The sequence below is a fragment of the Diabrotica virgifera genome, chromosome 10 (genome assembly GCF_917563875.1).
Source record: "Diabrotica virgifera virgifera chromosome 10, PGI_DIABVI_V3a".
Classification (NCBI taxonomy): Eukaryota; Metazoa; Arthropoda; class Insecta; order Coleoptera; family Chrysomelidae; genus Diabrotica; species Diabrotica virgifera.
This window is the reverse complement of record NC_065452.1, coordinates 62,206,365-62,223,349: the sequence shown is the minus strand read 5'-3', so window position 1 is coordinate 62,223,349 and position 16,985 is coordinate 62,206,365. Positions and strand designations below refer to the sequence as shown.

Here is a 16,985-nt window from a genome sequence, read left to right as displayed (position 1 = left end):
AAATCAAAACTTTACAGATGTAGTAATTAGGTAGGTATACAATATGCAAAAGTCATCTGTCATTACTGTCATACGAATTTTAACGACCCCCCTAGAAGATACTGAAGAAATTTTTGTTATTATTTTATTACTAAGCGGTTATTTTTAATTATTAACAACGAGCGCTAGGAGCGTATTGACGCAGCTATCAATGTGAGTGCGAGTGAGATGCACCATTGCACCATTTTGACATTTAAAAATTCAAACTTCTGTCAAACCCCAAAACTGTCAAAACCTTTTTTGTATTTTATTGCTCACATATCATCATCATGACAAGGCGAAAGTTTTTCTTCTTGTGGTGTTTTCTCCTTTAGTGGAGGTTAGTAACTACACTGGCAAATCTGTCTCTGTTCAATGCGGCTCTAAACAAAGATGTTGAATCAAGGCCGGTCCAGTCCCGGATATTTCTAAGCCATGAAATCTGGCGCCTACCGGGACCCCCTTTTCCTTCAATCTTACCCTGGATGATCAGTTGCGTGAGGCGATACTTTTTTTCTCATTATGTGTCCCAGGTAGCTAACTTTTCTGACTTTAATGATTTTTAGCAGTTCCCTATCTGTACCTATTCTCCTCAGAACATATTCGTTGGTGGTGTGGGTTGTCCAAGGTATTTTCAAGTCTCTTCCATAAAGCCAGAGTTCAAAGGCGTCCAACTTGTTCATCACTGTTGTGTTGTGTCCAGGCCTCCGTTCCATACAAAAGTATTGACCACACATAGCAATGCAGAAAACGACATCTAAGGCTGATATTAATGCTACTGTTACAAAATAAGCTTTTCATTTTGATAAACCCCTGTCGGGCTACCTCTATTCTCGCTCTTGACTTTTTGTTTATAATCAAGTTGATTGTTGAACCAGCAACCAAGATATTTGTACTGGCTTACGTATTCAAGCTGTTGGTGTTTCACATATTCATTGGAAGAGGTAAATTTTTATTCCTTGATATTCTTATAACTTTGGTTTTCGCAGTACTGATCTTCGTCCCCATTTTTTCACAACTCTCAGTAACCCTATCCAACAGTATCTGCAGACTATGGTCCGAATCAGTCATTAATACTGTGTCATCTGCATACCGGATGTTATTTACTCTCTGCCTGTTTATCCTGATTCCTTCTGAAGAGTGCGATAAAGAGTTCGCAAATATTACCTCAGAGTAGACGTTAAAAGTATGGGTGATGGCACACAACACTGTCTAACACCTCGTGTACACGCCTTGACGTATTACCATTGGTCTTTATGATTGCTGTCTGATTCCAATAAATAGCCTCTATACTTTTAGAATCTCTTGTCGACTCCGATGTCGTTCAATCTTTCTATCAAGGTCTTGTGCTTCACCCTATCGAACGCTTTCTCAAAATCTATGAAACAGATAAAAAGGTCTGCTTGGTGATCTTTGTATCTTTGTGCCAGGGTTTGAAGACAGAATATTGCTTCTCGTGTCCCCATACCTTTCCTGAAGCCAAATTGTTCTTGACCGGTGACCTCATCACATTTTTTATAATATATTCTGTTCTGTATGATACGCAAGAAAAGCTTCAGAATGTTATTTAATAGACTTATAAGGCGGAAGTCCTGGCATAATTTGGCGTTCTTCTTTTTAGGCAGTGGTATGAAGACTGATTCAAGCCCTATTTTAGGGATAGTCCCTGTATTGTAAACATTATTAAATAGTCCAAGAAGAAGGTCTAAGTTTTCCTCGTTGATTAACTTCAATAGCTCAGCTGATATTTCATCTTTTCCTACAGATTTGTTGTTTTTTAGTTGACGTCCAGTAAATCCAATATTTCCTCTGTCATCCATCTTTGCTTCCGTGGTCGCTGTTTTGTGAGAATTTCAGTTGCCATTGCAAGGGCGTGTCTGATTTCCTCCCGAAGGCGAAAGTTAAGGATGTTTAATTATATGAAAGTGTGCTAAAAACAGTGCGAAAAAGTAAAACCGATTTAAAATACATTGTTACTTCAGACACACTTTAAACCCTTCATGTACTGCTATCTATATTTACAATTTTCACTCAATAAAACCTTTACATCAGCGGTTCTCAGTCTTTTTGAGTCATATACCATCTAAAGTTTCTTTTATTATATTTCTTTATTTTTAGATTGTATAATCAAGACTTACTATGTACTACTATTTGAAGATTTTGTGTGTTTTGTGTACCACCGTAAATAATGATATGTACCACCAGTGGTACATGTACTACAGATTGAGAACCGCTGCTTTACTTAATATGAGATAGAGTAGATAAAAATTATTTTTGTGAATTTGGTTAACAAAAATTGGTTAAACAATTTTTCGACCGCGGTACCGCGTGACACCCTGTGTATTTGTTATAAGGATTGTTATACGGATATATTTCTTTGAGTAAGTTTATGCAAAAAATCGAATCAGAATAATTTACCTAACGGGGGCGACGTTACAGACTATACTAATAAGTAGTTGAAACGGTCAAAACAAAGAAACGCACACTCATCAAAAATGCACTTGAGATTCTCGTATAATCAACAATTACTGAATCGATCCAGGAAGAGTCAACTCCAACTAGTAAAAGTTGATTTAAATTTTTAAAATCAACTTTTACTGCTCGTTTCAGTTGGAGTTGACTCCAACTAGTTGGAGTCAACTCTAACTGAGAATCAACTTGAACTGTAACATATAAAAACGACCAAACCACGCCGACTAAAACAAAGCACTTTTTCTATGCTGACGATCTCGCAATATATGGAAATAATTTTGAATAAGTGAAGGAGAAACTCGAAACTGCCTTAAAAACAATGATTAAGTACTACCTGCAGCAATTCCTGAGACCCAATCCTTCTAAAACCCAAGTAAGGACCTTCTGAATTCGCGCAAAAGAAGCCAAGCGAAAACTCCGAATTGCGTGGAATGAAAATACATTAGGACAGACAGATCGACCTATATTATCTTTCAGTAACTCTGGACCGGTCTCTCACCTACAGATAAAATTGCATAAAAACGAGAGGGAAAGTAACAATTAGAAACAGAATACTCAGAAAGCTAACGGGAAGTAAATGGAGACATGTGCTGATGTCTTAAGAGCAATGGCACATGCACTGAGTTCTTTAACAGGTGAATATGCATGCTCCGTTTGGGGCCGATCTGCCCACACCAAACAAGTTGATACTGCTCTAAATGAGATATTCAGGATAGTAAAGGGGTGCATGAAACCAATGCCATTCTCAAATCTATATAAAGCAGCGGGTTTTGCAGAAACCTCAACACGATGAGGAGTTGCAGAGCACATACAGAAAATTGAACAGATCTCAGACGAGCAGCATGTCCTATACAAAGCCCGAACACGAGAAAAGTGACTAAAATACAGAAAAAGATTCCTTGGAACAGTGCAGGATGAACTGCCCGAGTATTTGTGTTAGTCACCATACCCGGCATACACCAACTTATAGTCAGAAATAAACAACAAAACTAAACTCAGAGTATAATATAACAGCAGTAAAACCAACAATGACATATGGGGCGGAAACATGGATTGTGCAAAAGCAACATGAATCAATGATAAACGCGACCGAGATGAAATACATGAGAAGAATAGCTTGAGTTACGAAGTTTGATAGATCCAGAAATGAAGATATAAGAAGAGAGCTGGAACAAGAACCGATAATGAGGAAGATGGAAAACAAACAATTAAGCTGGTTTGGACACATACAACGAATGGAGCAAAAGAGCCTTACAAAGAAGGTACATGAAGCCAAAATGGGAAACAAAAGAAAAAAGGGAAGGCCGAGGAAGACATGGATGGACCAGATCCAGGATATAGGTGAAAGGAGACGCATGAGTATGAGGAATATGAAGAACCTGGCCACCAATAGAAGCGCTTGGAAGAAATGAACAAAAGGCGGACGCCCTGAAGGGCACTAAGGATTATGAGAAATAAGAAGAAGTATTGATATATTTTTAATTAATAGAAAAAAACCTTCTCCAATATTACAGATAACATAATAATTAGTATAATGGAAAATATCTTATACACACTTATTTCATTATTTCAAACCATCGCTTTAACCAACGTAGCAAGTGCTGTTGTTTTCTTAATGTATACTTAAATCGAACTTATATGTTGTTAAATGAATAAAGTGGAATAAAAAAGTAATATATTACATATTCGGGTTTTCTTATAAATTCCCTTGTAATGTAAACGTTCGAAAAAACGACTAGGAACATCTACCTAGAAAATCACCCTCTACTTTACTCTTGTACAACTGGACATTTGCAAAGACGAATGATGGTATTTCGTGAGCGGAATATCATTTTGTCTACACTGGAAATAAAATCTCCTGAACGTGCTCCGCAATCCAATCATAGATATTTGCAAATAATTATTTCGCTTGAGTTACAATTACACACTCCGGCCATTGGCGGTGAAGTGGCAACGGGAAACGGAAGTGAGAAATACTGTTTTCTACACGAATACAAAACGATTACACAAATCTTATCAGTTTATCTTATCGAATCTTTCTATTGGCTGATCACGCTCAGCTGGATTACGGAAAGATAAATTCAAAGGTTTAAAACTATATAAAAGTCATTTTTCCTTGTCGTATTTGTACATGACATCTATTACTTATGCCCATCCGTTAACATTAATTCATATTTTATTTTGGCAATCACTGTTCTTTATGATATTTATAGTATTTGTCTACTGTCTGATTTACTATCTATGAAGATTATTGTTGTTTTTATTATTTTATTTTCAACAACCATTGGTTTTGTTTGCTTTACATTGTTTCACTGAATATTTTATCATCATCATCAGTGTCTCTGCAACTCTTCTTCATGCTCCAACTCCAATAGATTTTAAATCGTCCGGTAAGTTTTTAGCCGGTTTCCAAAATGTTTGAAAATATGACACTTACTAGGCCAATGCCTGTACTGGAAAACAAAAAACTAATACCGTCACACTATTTTAGGTTCACAAAAAGCATTCAACAATACAAGATGCATAAAGTTGTAGAGAGAATCAATGAAGACTTTGAAACTAATAGGTACTGTTCAGCGGTACTCCTGAAAGTAAGCCAGGAATTTGATAAAGTCTGGCAGAAAGGTCGCTTATGTAAACTGAAACAGAATTTATCAAAAAATTACTATAATATAATCTTACAGTCCTATATCACCAACAGAAACTTCCAGGTAAAGTATGATAATACACAAGCACACAACAAATTCTCGCTTGGGTGGCCAAGGGAGCACCCTAGGACATAAATTATACCTTATATTCACTGCTGACCTACCGACAGATACAAATATCACCATATATTATACAAAGTCAAAATAAATGAAAACAAATCACCAAACCTAACATTTACCACACGTAGGGAAACATGTCTGACTTTTTACTTAAACGGTAAAGGGATCTTACAAGGGGATGAAGTCAAAAATCTAGGTATGTATGTAGGTATATGGACAGAAGATTTAACTGGAAGAGACATGTATCTACTAAGCAAAAACTGGATTATAGGTTGAGGAACATGTATTGGTTGATAGACAGAAAATCAAAACTATCAACTGAAAATAAAATATTAATCTACAAATCCATCCTGAAACCAGTTTGAACTTATGTGAAATAATAAAAAGATTTGAATCCAAAATATTAAGAACAATAATATAATTACCATAGTTCATATATATGTCAAATATATAACACTAAGGCAAGAAGAACCTGACTTATGGGTTTAAAAATTTAATAATAAATAAGAAATCCAAATACAAAATAAGAGCAACAGAGATGAAATTCCTAAGGCGAAGCTGCAGAGTAAAAAGAAGAGATAGATTAAATACCATTGAGATTAATAAAAGAATGGGAATGAACTCAGATATGCTAGACTACATTAAACAGATGAGATTAACCTGGTACGGACATGTCAGAAGAACAGACAAAAAACATTGCATAAACAGAATACAGAGTGGAGCTCGATAGGAAGTAGGAAGAGAGGCAGACCCCGAAGATCTTTTAGAGATGAAGTGGGTGAAGCAAAGGAAAAAATAAATCGACAGGAAGGGGACTGGCAAAACAAAAAGAACTAGAGGGAAGGGTTCAGTGAAGCAATATAATGAAAACTGTGGAAATCCTTAGTATACAGGGTAAGGCAAATAAAGGGCCTATTAGAAATATCTCGAGAACTAAAGGCAACAGAATCATGAAAATTGGAATAAAGGGGTTTTGAAGGATGATCTATTAAACGAAAATATTTTCATCTCTTTGCAACTTCCGGTTATACCGGAAGTTGCTTATAACTTCGTTTTTTAATGGGACACCCTGTATATTTTTACATTTTTGGATTCTCTTCGATGTTTTCTTTCTTAAAATATGAGGTTTTGTAATATTATACAGGGTATTTTAAAAGATAATAATTACGTTTTTTTATTAATTTCGTAGCAAAATTAACACCCTGTAGAATTGTAGTAGTTTGACATCTAAAACTCTACTTACGTTCAAATGATTTTTAATATACTCTACTATTGTTAAGAATATACAGGGTTGGTCGTAACTCGGAATGAGTATTTTCTGAGTTCTCTTAAATGGAACACCCTGTATTTTAGTATCGTAATGAAATGATATTTTATGGTACTTTTTTATTTTTTAAGCATTCCCTATACCTAACTGCTTTAATTTGTGCTTAATTGTTAATCGCACCAACAATCTTAACTATGTAGGTATTTTGGTAGCTAAACCATTATTGGTAATTTTAAGGACCAGTCTGGATTAATATGTATTTATTTCTGAAAAATTATTTGGGATTGAGTATTTTCACGGCCAACCTAATGAAATTTTACGTATTTTTTGTTGCAATTAATGTTTAGCTTGAATCACCAATTACTCACAAATTAAAGCAGTTAGGTATAGGGAATGCTTAAGAAATAAAAAAGTACCATAAAATATCATTTCATTACAATACTAAAATACAGGGTGTTCCATTTAAGAGAACTCAGAAAATACTGATTCCGGGTTTCGACCAACCCTGTATACTAAAATTAAAAATTTAGCTATACTAATGATTCTTAACAATAGTAGAGTATATTAAAAATCATTTGAACGTAAGTAGAGTTTTAGATGTCAAACTACTACAATTCTACAGGGTGTTAATTTTGCTGCGTAATTAATAAAAAAACGTAATTATCTTTTAAAATACTCTGTATAATATTACAAAACCTCATATTTTAAGAAAGAAGACATCGAAGAGAATCCAAAAATATAAAAATATACAGGGTGTCTCATTTAAAAAAACGAAGTTATCAGCAACTTCCGGTATAACCGGAAGTTGCAAAGAGATGAAAATATTTTCATTTAATAGATCATCCTTCAAAACCCCTTTATTCCAATTTTCATGATTCTGTTGCCTTTAGTTCTCGAGATATTTCTAATAGGCCAGTTATCTGCCTCACCCTATATATACCATGGACTGGCAAAACAAAGAGAACTGGAGGGAACGGTTGAATGTAGCAATATAGTGAAAACTGTGGAAATTATTAGTATATACAGTGTGTCTGCGTAACTTGAAACCATATAGGAAAATTTTTTAATATAAATTTTACGAAAAAAAGTTATTCTTCATAAAGTGCTCTACATAATCTAAAACCTAAGATGCAATCATCAGATATCAAATTTTATCAATAATATACGAGGTATATCAAAAATATGAATTTCGCTCAAGAGTAAGGTGCCTTTATATTTCACAATATCAAAAATTGTTATTAAGAAAAGTTGTTTGTAATTAAAAATTATGTTATAACATGCATTTACACTCTTCTAATAAAAAAAAATTTTGAAAATTTTCCTCAAATTACGGATACCCAACATCATTTTTATTTAAGATAACTCCGTTATTATTCATTTTGCGAAAAAAAGGCATTCCTTATAAAAATGTCCGAATAGTCAGAAAACTAAGATGCAATCATAAGATATCAATTGTTTTCAATTTTATACGAGGTATGTCAAAAAATATGAATTCGCTCAAGAGTAAAATACCTTTATAGTTCACAATATTTCAACTAGAACGATGCAATTGCATATTAAAAAATAGTTTTTAATTGTGAACAACTTTTTATAATAACAAATTTCAATATTGTGAAAAATAAAGGTACTTTACTCTTCAGCGAAATTCATATTTTTGACATACCTCGTATAAAATTGACAAAATTTAATATCTTATAATTTTATCTTAGTTGTCAGACTATGCAGAACGTTTTATAAAGAATAATTTTTTTTGTAAATTAATAATAACGGAGCTATCAGAAATAAAAATGATTTTTTTTTCAATTAGAAAAGTGTAAGTGCAGATTAGAACATAATTTTTAATTACAAACAACTTTTCTCAATGACAATTTTCGATATTGTGAAATATAAAGGCACTTTACTCTTGAGCAAAATTCATATTTTTCTACTTACCTCGTTGATAAAATTTGTTATCTGATGATTGCGTCATAGGTTTTTGACTATGCAGAGCACTTTATAAAGAATAACTTTTTTTCGTAAAATTAATATTAAAAAAGTTTCCCATATGGTTCCAAGTTACGCAGACACACTGTATACCATGGTTATAATATATACGGAGGAAATTAAAGTTTATCTAAATGTGTTCGCAAAAATTTACTGAATAAACCACATACAGCTCGAAGGTTAAAACGAAAACTTCCGTTAGAGTTAACTGATTAATATTAAATGTGTCAAATATATTTAATATTGAAGACATACGTTTAAAAAGGGTCTTCATACTTGAACTGTCAGTCCTATTACATATTGTCTATTATCTACTTAAATATTTAGGTTAAGATAGTATAGATAGATTGTAATAAAAGGGAAGAAGAAAATGTGTTCAGTGATTTGTAAATAATAACAGAGGTTAACATTATTATGATGTACACTATGTTGCCATCTGATAAACCTAGGACCTAGACTATGGCATGTATCCAGATTTTACATTCTCCGAATCGCTCGATAAACTTTACATAAACATTGTGACTTTCCAGAGAAGTACGGGAAAGGAACAGCTTTATTGTATCTTTTCCAGTTTCTCAATAACCGAATTTAAATGTAAATTTCCGTAGTAAAATTTTTAGCTACTGTAACGTTTTTATATCGGTCGGTTGTAAAAATGTAGTAAATGTTAATCGAATATGACAAACTGTTATGGCACCAACAAAGGAAGGACCATCGTTATGTCGATATAATTCCTGGCTACATTTATCAAAATCCAACAATAACTTTTTAACAATACATATTCATGTTTTTACATGTTAAGCCTGTACCACGCCCGCTAAAGAATCAATTTTTGATATCAATGAAAAGCTACAGATTTATCTTATTTTATATTTTGTGGTTTTCGGTTTCCATATTCTTTTGGACTACAAATAAATATAAAATCGGCTAACTCGTTACAAAATAAATCTATGAGAAGTTTATACTAAAAATGACAGCCTTTTGAATTTGGAAGAATAATTAATGTTTCCTGAGGCCTCCCAACCCGCGGATTTTTTTGTTGCGTTTTAACCAAACAGACAATAGAGATTTTATATGAGAGCGATATTGACCCTTATCAGTCTGACGGATATAGATGAACTCCTCTGCTATTTTTAGAATAAAAAGACTGATTTCTGACTAACAAATTTTATAAAATAACTTTAAAGCGATATTGTTAAAACAATAAACAATGAAACATACGTTGTCTTACAATTACTATTTTTGCTTATGAACATGACAATGGAGGACTCATCAGCAAGAATCAGTGGACTGAAGGGAAAGAATTATTGGAAATATCACATACTATATAAAGACACAAACCTGAGCAAAATAGCCAAAGCAAAAATATATAGAGCAGCAATTAGATCCGTGATAGTATATGGAGCGGAATTAATGTGTCTTACCGAAAAAATTAAGAAAAACTAAAAATAATTGAAAGAAAAATATGAGAAGATTACACATCGCAATAAAGACAGAATCTATAGACACAGGCAAATGAATAAGACAGCATTAAGCCTTATGCTCTTCAATTGTATAATGAATCAAATTATCAAAAGTGTCAAATAAGAAAGGGGATAGAGAAAGGAGTAAATATACTATGCTATAAAGAGCAAAAAAATGTAATATGATAAGATCGTCTCAGACAACTAAAACAATAGTACTCAGCAAAGAACCAATCAGATGTGAAATATAAATTGATGGCATCAGTACTGAACAAGTACCTAATGGAAATAAAATATCTTGGAATTACACTGTCCAGCTATGGCTACCTGGCCTAAAATGAAAGAGATCAAGTACAAAAAGCAAATAGACTGGCAGGTTGCCTTAATATCACTATATGGCGAAACCGATATATTAACAATGAAATGAAGTTAGGAATTTATAAAGCCAGTAATAAGGTCAATAATGACATATGCATCAGAAACAAGATCTACCACAGTCACAACACAAAGGCTACTGGAAGCAGCAGAGATGAGAGTAGTGAGAAGAATTACAGGAAATACGCTGAGAGATCGAAATATGGGTGAAGATATTAGAAGAAAATGTCTTGTATAGTGTCTAAACGAATGAACATTAAATAGAAAAAAATGGAGTAACCACATCAGCAGAATGGGGGAGAACCAGTTGGTCAAAATAGGAAGAGATAAATCACCAATCGGCAGAAGAAGTATCTAATGACCACCGAAAATGAAGAGTGACAGCCTTCCATAGAGGTATCAAACTGGCAATGAACAAGCAGAATTGCTTATAAATAGGAAAAAGTATATTTGTGTATATCTCGGTGGTAAAATATGCCATGTGCAATTTATCATTTCGTTTTTTCACAGAGAGCTATTTCTCTGGTACCATTATAATCTACAGTGTCCTCATCAAGTGGACTTGAAAGCTGGATATTGAAGCAAGAATACATAAATAAGCTACAGCCATTTGAAATATGGTGATACAGGAGGATGCTTAGAATAGCATGGACACAGAAGAAAATGGACATGGAAGTATTGCCAGAAATGGGCAAATAATACGAAATAATAAACACAATAAAAATAAGAAAGTTACAATATCTGAGACACGTAATGAGGGGACAGCGATATTAAATGCTAAGACTGATAATACAGGTAAAGATAAGAGGCGGAAGGAGGATAGGAAGAAGAAGAGTGCCATGGTTGAAGAATTTAAGAGACTGGTTTAAATGCAGTTCTATTGAACTCTTCAGAGCAGCGGTAGATAGAGTAAAGATAGTGATGGTGATATCCAATCTCCTGTTGGCAGATAGCACTTAAATAAGAATCTGCTATGGCTATGATCCCGAGTTCTGTCGACTTTGGTATTTTCTAAGCGTGGTTTTTCAAAAAATGGTCTTTAAACTGGCAAATTAATTATCATTTATTGCATGTACCTACTCCAATAATTGTTAATTTCCAACCTTTTCTAGGTTAAACAAAACTTTGTTGTATATTTAAAATAAAAACACTAGTTTTTAACGATAAGTACAATAATGTATAAATAATGAAATGTATTTTTGATGATGTGTATTTAGTTTTCATATTCAATTAACAAATCAGTTTAAAATATTAGCTTAAAAAATAGTTTAAAAAGTTTTGAAAGAAAAATTCCAAACCAGATATGGAATTACGGTATAGAATTTTAAAATAAATTTGGATGAAATCTTTGTGCTCTATTGAATGTTAAATCATGTAGAGACCTATAAAAGAGCAGATAGCCTTCTAGTGCAATCAAGTATGTATTGAAAATAAGTTGTTTGCATCGATAGCAAGTTTCTTTGGCCATGCGGCGTTCAAGAGCTTACACTAAAGAAAAAACGACTTGCCTCAGGGAGAAAAGAATAGAGAATGCTCGTGGAGTTCAACTGAACTCACATTTTTAATAAGTTATATAAGGATATACAACAGAGATGGGCTTGATCGATTCAAGTGATTCATATTTTTGTACCAATTTACGATACAGCTTATCTTAAATTCACACAAGAATAATTATTAAAATGTTTAAAATGTACCTGTAAATCGTCTAGTCTAGAGTCTAGATGCTTTGTTAGTATGTACACTCTGGGCCAAAATTAACCGGCCACCTTAAAATGGGTCATTTTTGATGTCTTATATCTCCTAAACCTGTTGTCCGATTTAAGTGATTTTTTAATATGTTATAGCCTTATTCCTTGACAATATCGTTATAATACACTCAAAGAAAAATCATTGTAATATCAAAAAAAATAATAATGATTCAACTAAAATCCAATATGTTTTGGCTTCATTAGTGTTTTTATTTAAATTAATAATATATCTTATGATTTTAAAAGCATTTTTAAAATAAGCATGCTCATAGTCATTATAATTGGTTAATCCTATTAAAACGTCGCACTGCGGTATTTGAAGTAAACGAATACCATTAAGGAATTGAAATGACCTATCTATTTCAATGAACATGAAACACTGTTATTTTTATAATAGTTCTGTACAGATTTAAATGCCGATAATAACATTTTAAAAGTACATTTGATTTGAAATAAAAATGCTATCCCTTTGATTTAAAGAGAAAAGGATTTTACTTCCTTGGCTTTCCTTTTGTTTTTAAATTACGTTCTTTTTGTTTTAAAATACGTTCCTTTTATTTCAAAACTTACAGCAATATTTTAAGTTGTTTGTCAATTTAAATCAAATTGTTTCCTTTGTGATTTAAAATGAAATGTTTATTAATATATTAGTATTTTACTTTGTTTAAAGTTTGAGCCGACTTTAATTCAAGCGCATTAGTACTAACATTTTAAATAAAATCAACATTAAATTTATAACAAAAATATATATTTTAATAATTTTGCATATACAAAAATAACGTAAACCTATTATAACATTTAAAACAAGATTGAACTCTATACTAAAAAACAAAAACTATTTACTGGAAACTAAACTTCTACTGGAAACCGACTAGTTGGTAGAATAATCGAGTTTAATAATGTGGCCAAGATATAATCTTCAACATCTAAAACAGAAACAAATTTGAATCATATTATAAAAAAGAAAAATATAATGAAATTTTTTTTCAAAAGTTTTATATTTGCCACACTGTTTGCTAAAATGTATAATATTTATTTGGTACACCAAGACCAAGTTAGAAAAAAATCGACAAAACACTTATATTAGAGACTTAGTAAAAATAGTTTTTGTTAGAATAAAATTTGCTCTTAGCACAAGTAGCAACTAATTTCTTATATTACAAAAAAACTTACTTGTTTCAGATTTGTCACTTAAAGATGAAAATAATAATTTGCAGGATATATCATTTATATTTGTTCTATGAAATGATTTTTTCTTCTTCTTAAAATCCGCCCATTTACTATATAGCAAATTTTCCAGGAAATAGCAAGCGAAAATCAATGTTAATCTGAAAATAGTAAAATAATATTAGATGCCTCGAATATAAATGCATCGCACATGATCACATGAAGCAAGTGATGCATATTATTATAGCAAGAAACTTACCAAGTCTTTGGCATTAGCATATGAATATAAAGGCCAATCCTTTAAAAAATTAACTATATTTGTATCATGGCTAGAAGCTTTCAAGTCGCGATGTCGAAGGACAAAAGTTTTTTCCCACTGCCTTCCAGTTAGTGATGGCGACTGCATCGAGTTTCTATTGGACAGTATTAGGTCACGAGGGGTAAAATTAGCCGAAGTGTTTTTAAAATGTTAGAGAATCTTATAGAAACAATATCTTCTCGCTCTTAAAATAAAAATGTTAACATAAAATTAAAAGGATGTCTTATTGATATACGCAGACGGGGAAAACATCTCCATATAATAACGCATTGCTGTTTGATTCGAATATGGTTCTTTTAAATCATATCCGCTAATAACTGATTTAAAGGGAAATACTAGTAAACATTTCAGAAAAGCAAATTAAAATAAAAATGTGTATATTTGATTGTATCGCCGCCTTATTAATGTTAGTAGACAAGTAAAACAATTTAGCAATGCTGCTTTATTTTAAATGTGGTTCTTTTAAATTATATGTGATAATAGTTAATTTAAAAAGAAGTAATATTAGATATCAAAGAAAAGGAAATTCCCTTAATTTTAAATAATTACATTTTTATTATGTATTCAAATCAATATCATGTTATTAGCAAACGTTTATGAAATAAATACTTTTAAGTAATTAAATTAAGCAGATCAACTTAATTATTTTAACGTGATTTGTTGTGCATTTTAAAACGCATAAATTTTCTGAGTGTAATATTGTTGCTAAACAGGTAACTTTTCGTTGTAACCGGGTGTACGAATCAAACTGTGTTTTTTTCTTAAAGTTTGCACCATCACTCTGTGGAATATTCTAGCATCTGTAGAACACTGAAATTAAAATCTAACTATACCCTCATACTTTCTCAACATTTTGTTTTTTGATTGATTCGCTTATGTTGGATAATAAAAAAGTTAGGCGCTTTAACAACTAGACATGTTCTTCATCAATACATGGTGTTTTTAAAAAATGTTGGTAAATTTTAAGGGGTAATAATTCTTCATGAAAAAATAATGATAGTTTGCTTTATAAACTTATGTCCGCAAATGCTTCGTTTTCGAGATAGGGGGTGCTGAATTTTTTCGGACAAACTGACGATTTATGTATTGCTTTAGAACCGGTTGAGATATGCAAATGCAATTTGTGGGTTTTATGACGTAGTTATTGCACATTTTTTGGCATACAATTAAGCATTTAATATTCACCATTGGCCCGCGCATACGGGTAAACGGGTAATATAATGGTTTTTGTAATTACCATAAATTGTGTCTTTTTTGTGTTTAGGGACAGTCCGTTTTCTTCGCTGATTTCTACTACTCTGTCAACTATTTCTCTGCCATCTCTTTCATTGTTAGGTGATTGTTTATGTAAATACGGTCGTTGTGTCTTTTTAACTTGCTCTTGTTTTTTAATATCTTTGTTTTATATTATCGTATCCGTTTCCATAACGCAGATATTCTGTTCAATCTTTGTGGCATCCCTTAATTTCTCTTTTACTTTTTATTCTGTGGCTTGGAAATTTTCCATTCTTTCTTTTATGTTTCTATCGTCGTGAGTCTCCATTTTTAATCCTGATCTTTGTGTGAGGTTTATCTCCTTACTATATTTCTCTGTGTTCGTTAATTTCCTGTAGTTGCTTTACTTCTCTTTTTAAGTTCTGATTCTCTTGCCTTATTTCAATCAATTGCTTATTGTTTTCGGTTTGGTCCTTCTTCACTTGCTTTATTTTTTTTCATCACTTTTTCTTCATTTTCCGATAAGTAAAAAAAAGACTAAGTTTTCACTCTAATGGCGTATAAAACAACATAATGCTATTCTACACCCCACCAGAATAAAAACAATGGGAACCTTCTCTGGTTACACCTCCGAGGCTTCTACAATTTGCAAGCCATACGGATGCTGAGACTAAGGAAGATGAGGGAATTCTACAATTTACAATTCACGTCCCATCTGCTCAGCGTGGTAAAGTTCCAACGAGAATGGTTCCCTTCATACTCCACACAGGTGGAGCAATTGAAAATGGTTATTCATTTTCCAATAAGTATTTCCAATTTTCCTGTGATGTTCTATTTGTTTTTTGCTTCTTCCAAAGCTGTACTCTTGTTCTAATAAGTTCTTTTTATTCTTTTCTTCGGTTTCTACCTCGTTTTCCTTTAATTTTTATATGTATTAATTTTATGTTAATTACCTGTTTTTTATTATTTCAATTTATTGCTTTTATTTTATTATTTTTATAGTGTAACGTAAGAAGAAGAAAAAGGAGGTGATATTTGAGTAACTTATAAGAGGAACTGTGCCAAAGAAACACGTCTCTGTTACCAAACTAGAGGGATCTATATTACGCATAAAATACATGCTATATATTTTTATGACTGTTTTGCTTCCTTTGTGCCTGAGTTTTAATTTTGATAAAAGAAATGAAAAAGGGATTTTTTTATATATACGTTCGGTCTAAATATACGGAACTCATTTTGGTTACAAACGTTTTTATGGATACGCCGACATACGTCGGGATTTCAAGATGATTGAAAGGTATTTTATAAAGAACAAAGAAAAGCAAAAAAAAAATATGAATTTTTTCATCGTCTTTTTAATCTTGTTAATAATTGTGCCAGTTTTGTTAAAGAAAAATATATTAGTAGGAAGATCAAAGTAAGCTACATATTATGTTAACGTAATTACATGATAAATAATCATGTTAACTTGGGAAAGTAAAGATAAAAACAACACTGTTTTTAATTTAGATAATGTATTATGAATTTAAATCTTCTTTCTTCATTTCCTTTTTTTTTGTTTAGACATGACCTTATCTGTTTTTTCAATGTGCCTCCAGTAAATTGTCATTCAGTCGTTTTCGTGATCTTCCCACTGATCATCTTCCTATTAAAGAACCGACCCTTGCCGTCTTTATTACTATATTTGTTGTTATTCGGCTTATATGGTCGTTCCATTGTACTGTTATGTTTCTTTTCCACTCATTAATGTTTTCTACGTACTTTAAGAAATGTAGATTACAACCAAATACTACAAAAACTGAAGTATCAGCTTTTCATCTCAACAACAGGCTGGCAAGCAGAGAAATACGAATGTATTTTGATGACAAACTGTTGAAACACCTTTGGATTACTCTAGACAGAACGCTCACATGCATAGGTTAAAGAATATAACAAAATAATGGACAGTTTGGACAGTCGCCAACTTCTAGTCCACAATGACATCTCCGATATTCTTGGAAACCGTCTTCGATCCAGGTTACCTCCTCTGAAATCTGCTCAAGCTCTGCAGCAATCCAATTTTGACTTAAATACTCGATAGAGAGAAGATTGGGAAAGTAAGACAGATTCCGCATTCCCATAGGGTACCGGACATCATTAGACACACCTAGCGAATTAGAACCCCCCCCCCCCCAATTAGCTAATTGATTG

The 16,985-nt window shown here is 32.3% G+C and overlaps 1 protein-coding gene across 1 annotated transcript in view; it reads right to left on the bottom strand.

Moving 5' to 3' along the window:
* Positions 1 to 12,922: 12,922 nt before the first annotated feature.
* Positions 12,923 to 16,985, bottom strand: part of LOC126893033 (uncharacterized) — a 92,608-nt gene continuing 88,545 nt past the window's right edge. The window contains exons 2-3 of the mRNA XM_050662975.1: positions 13,268 to 13,422; positions 12,923 to 13,020 (exon numbers count right to left, since the gene is read on the bottom strand). Of these exons, the coding sequence (XP_050518932.1) occupies positions 12,944 to 13,020; positions 13,268 to 13,422 (232 nt within the window). The 3' untranslated portion in view covers positions 12,923 to 12,943. The remainder of the gene's footprint in view (positions 13,021 to 13,267; positions 13,423 to 16,985) is intronic.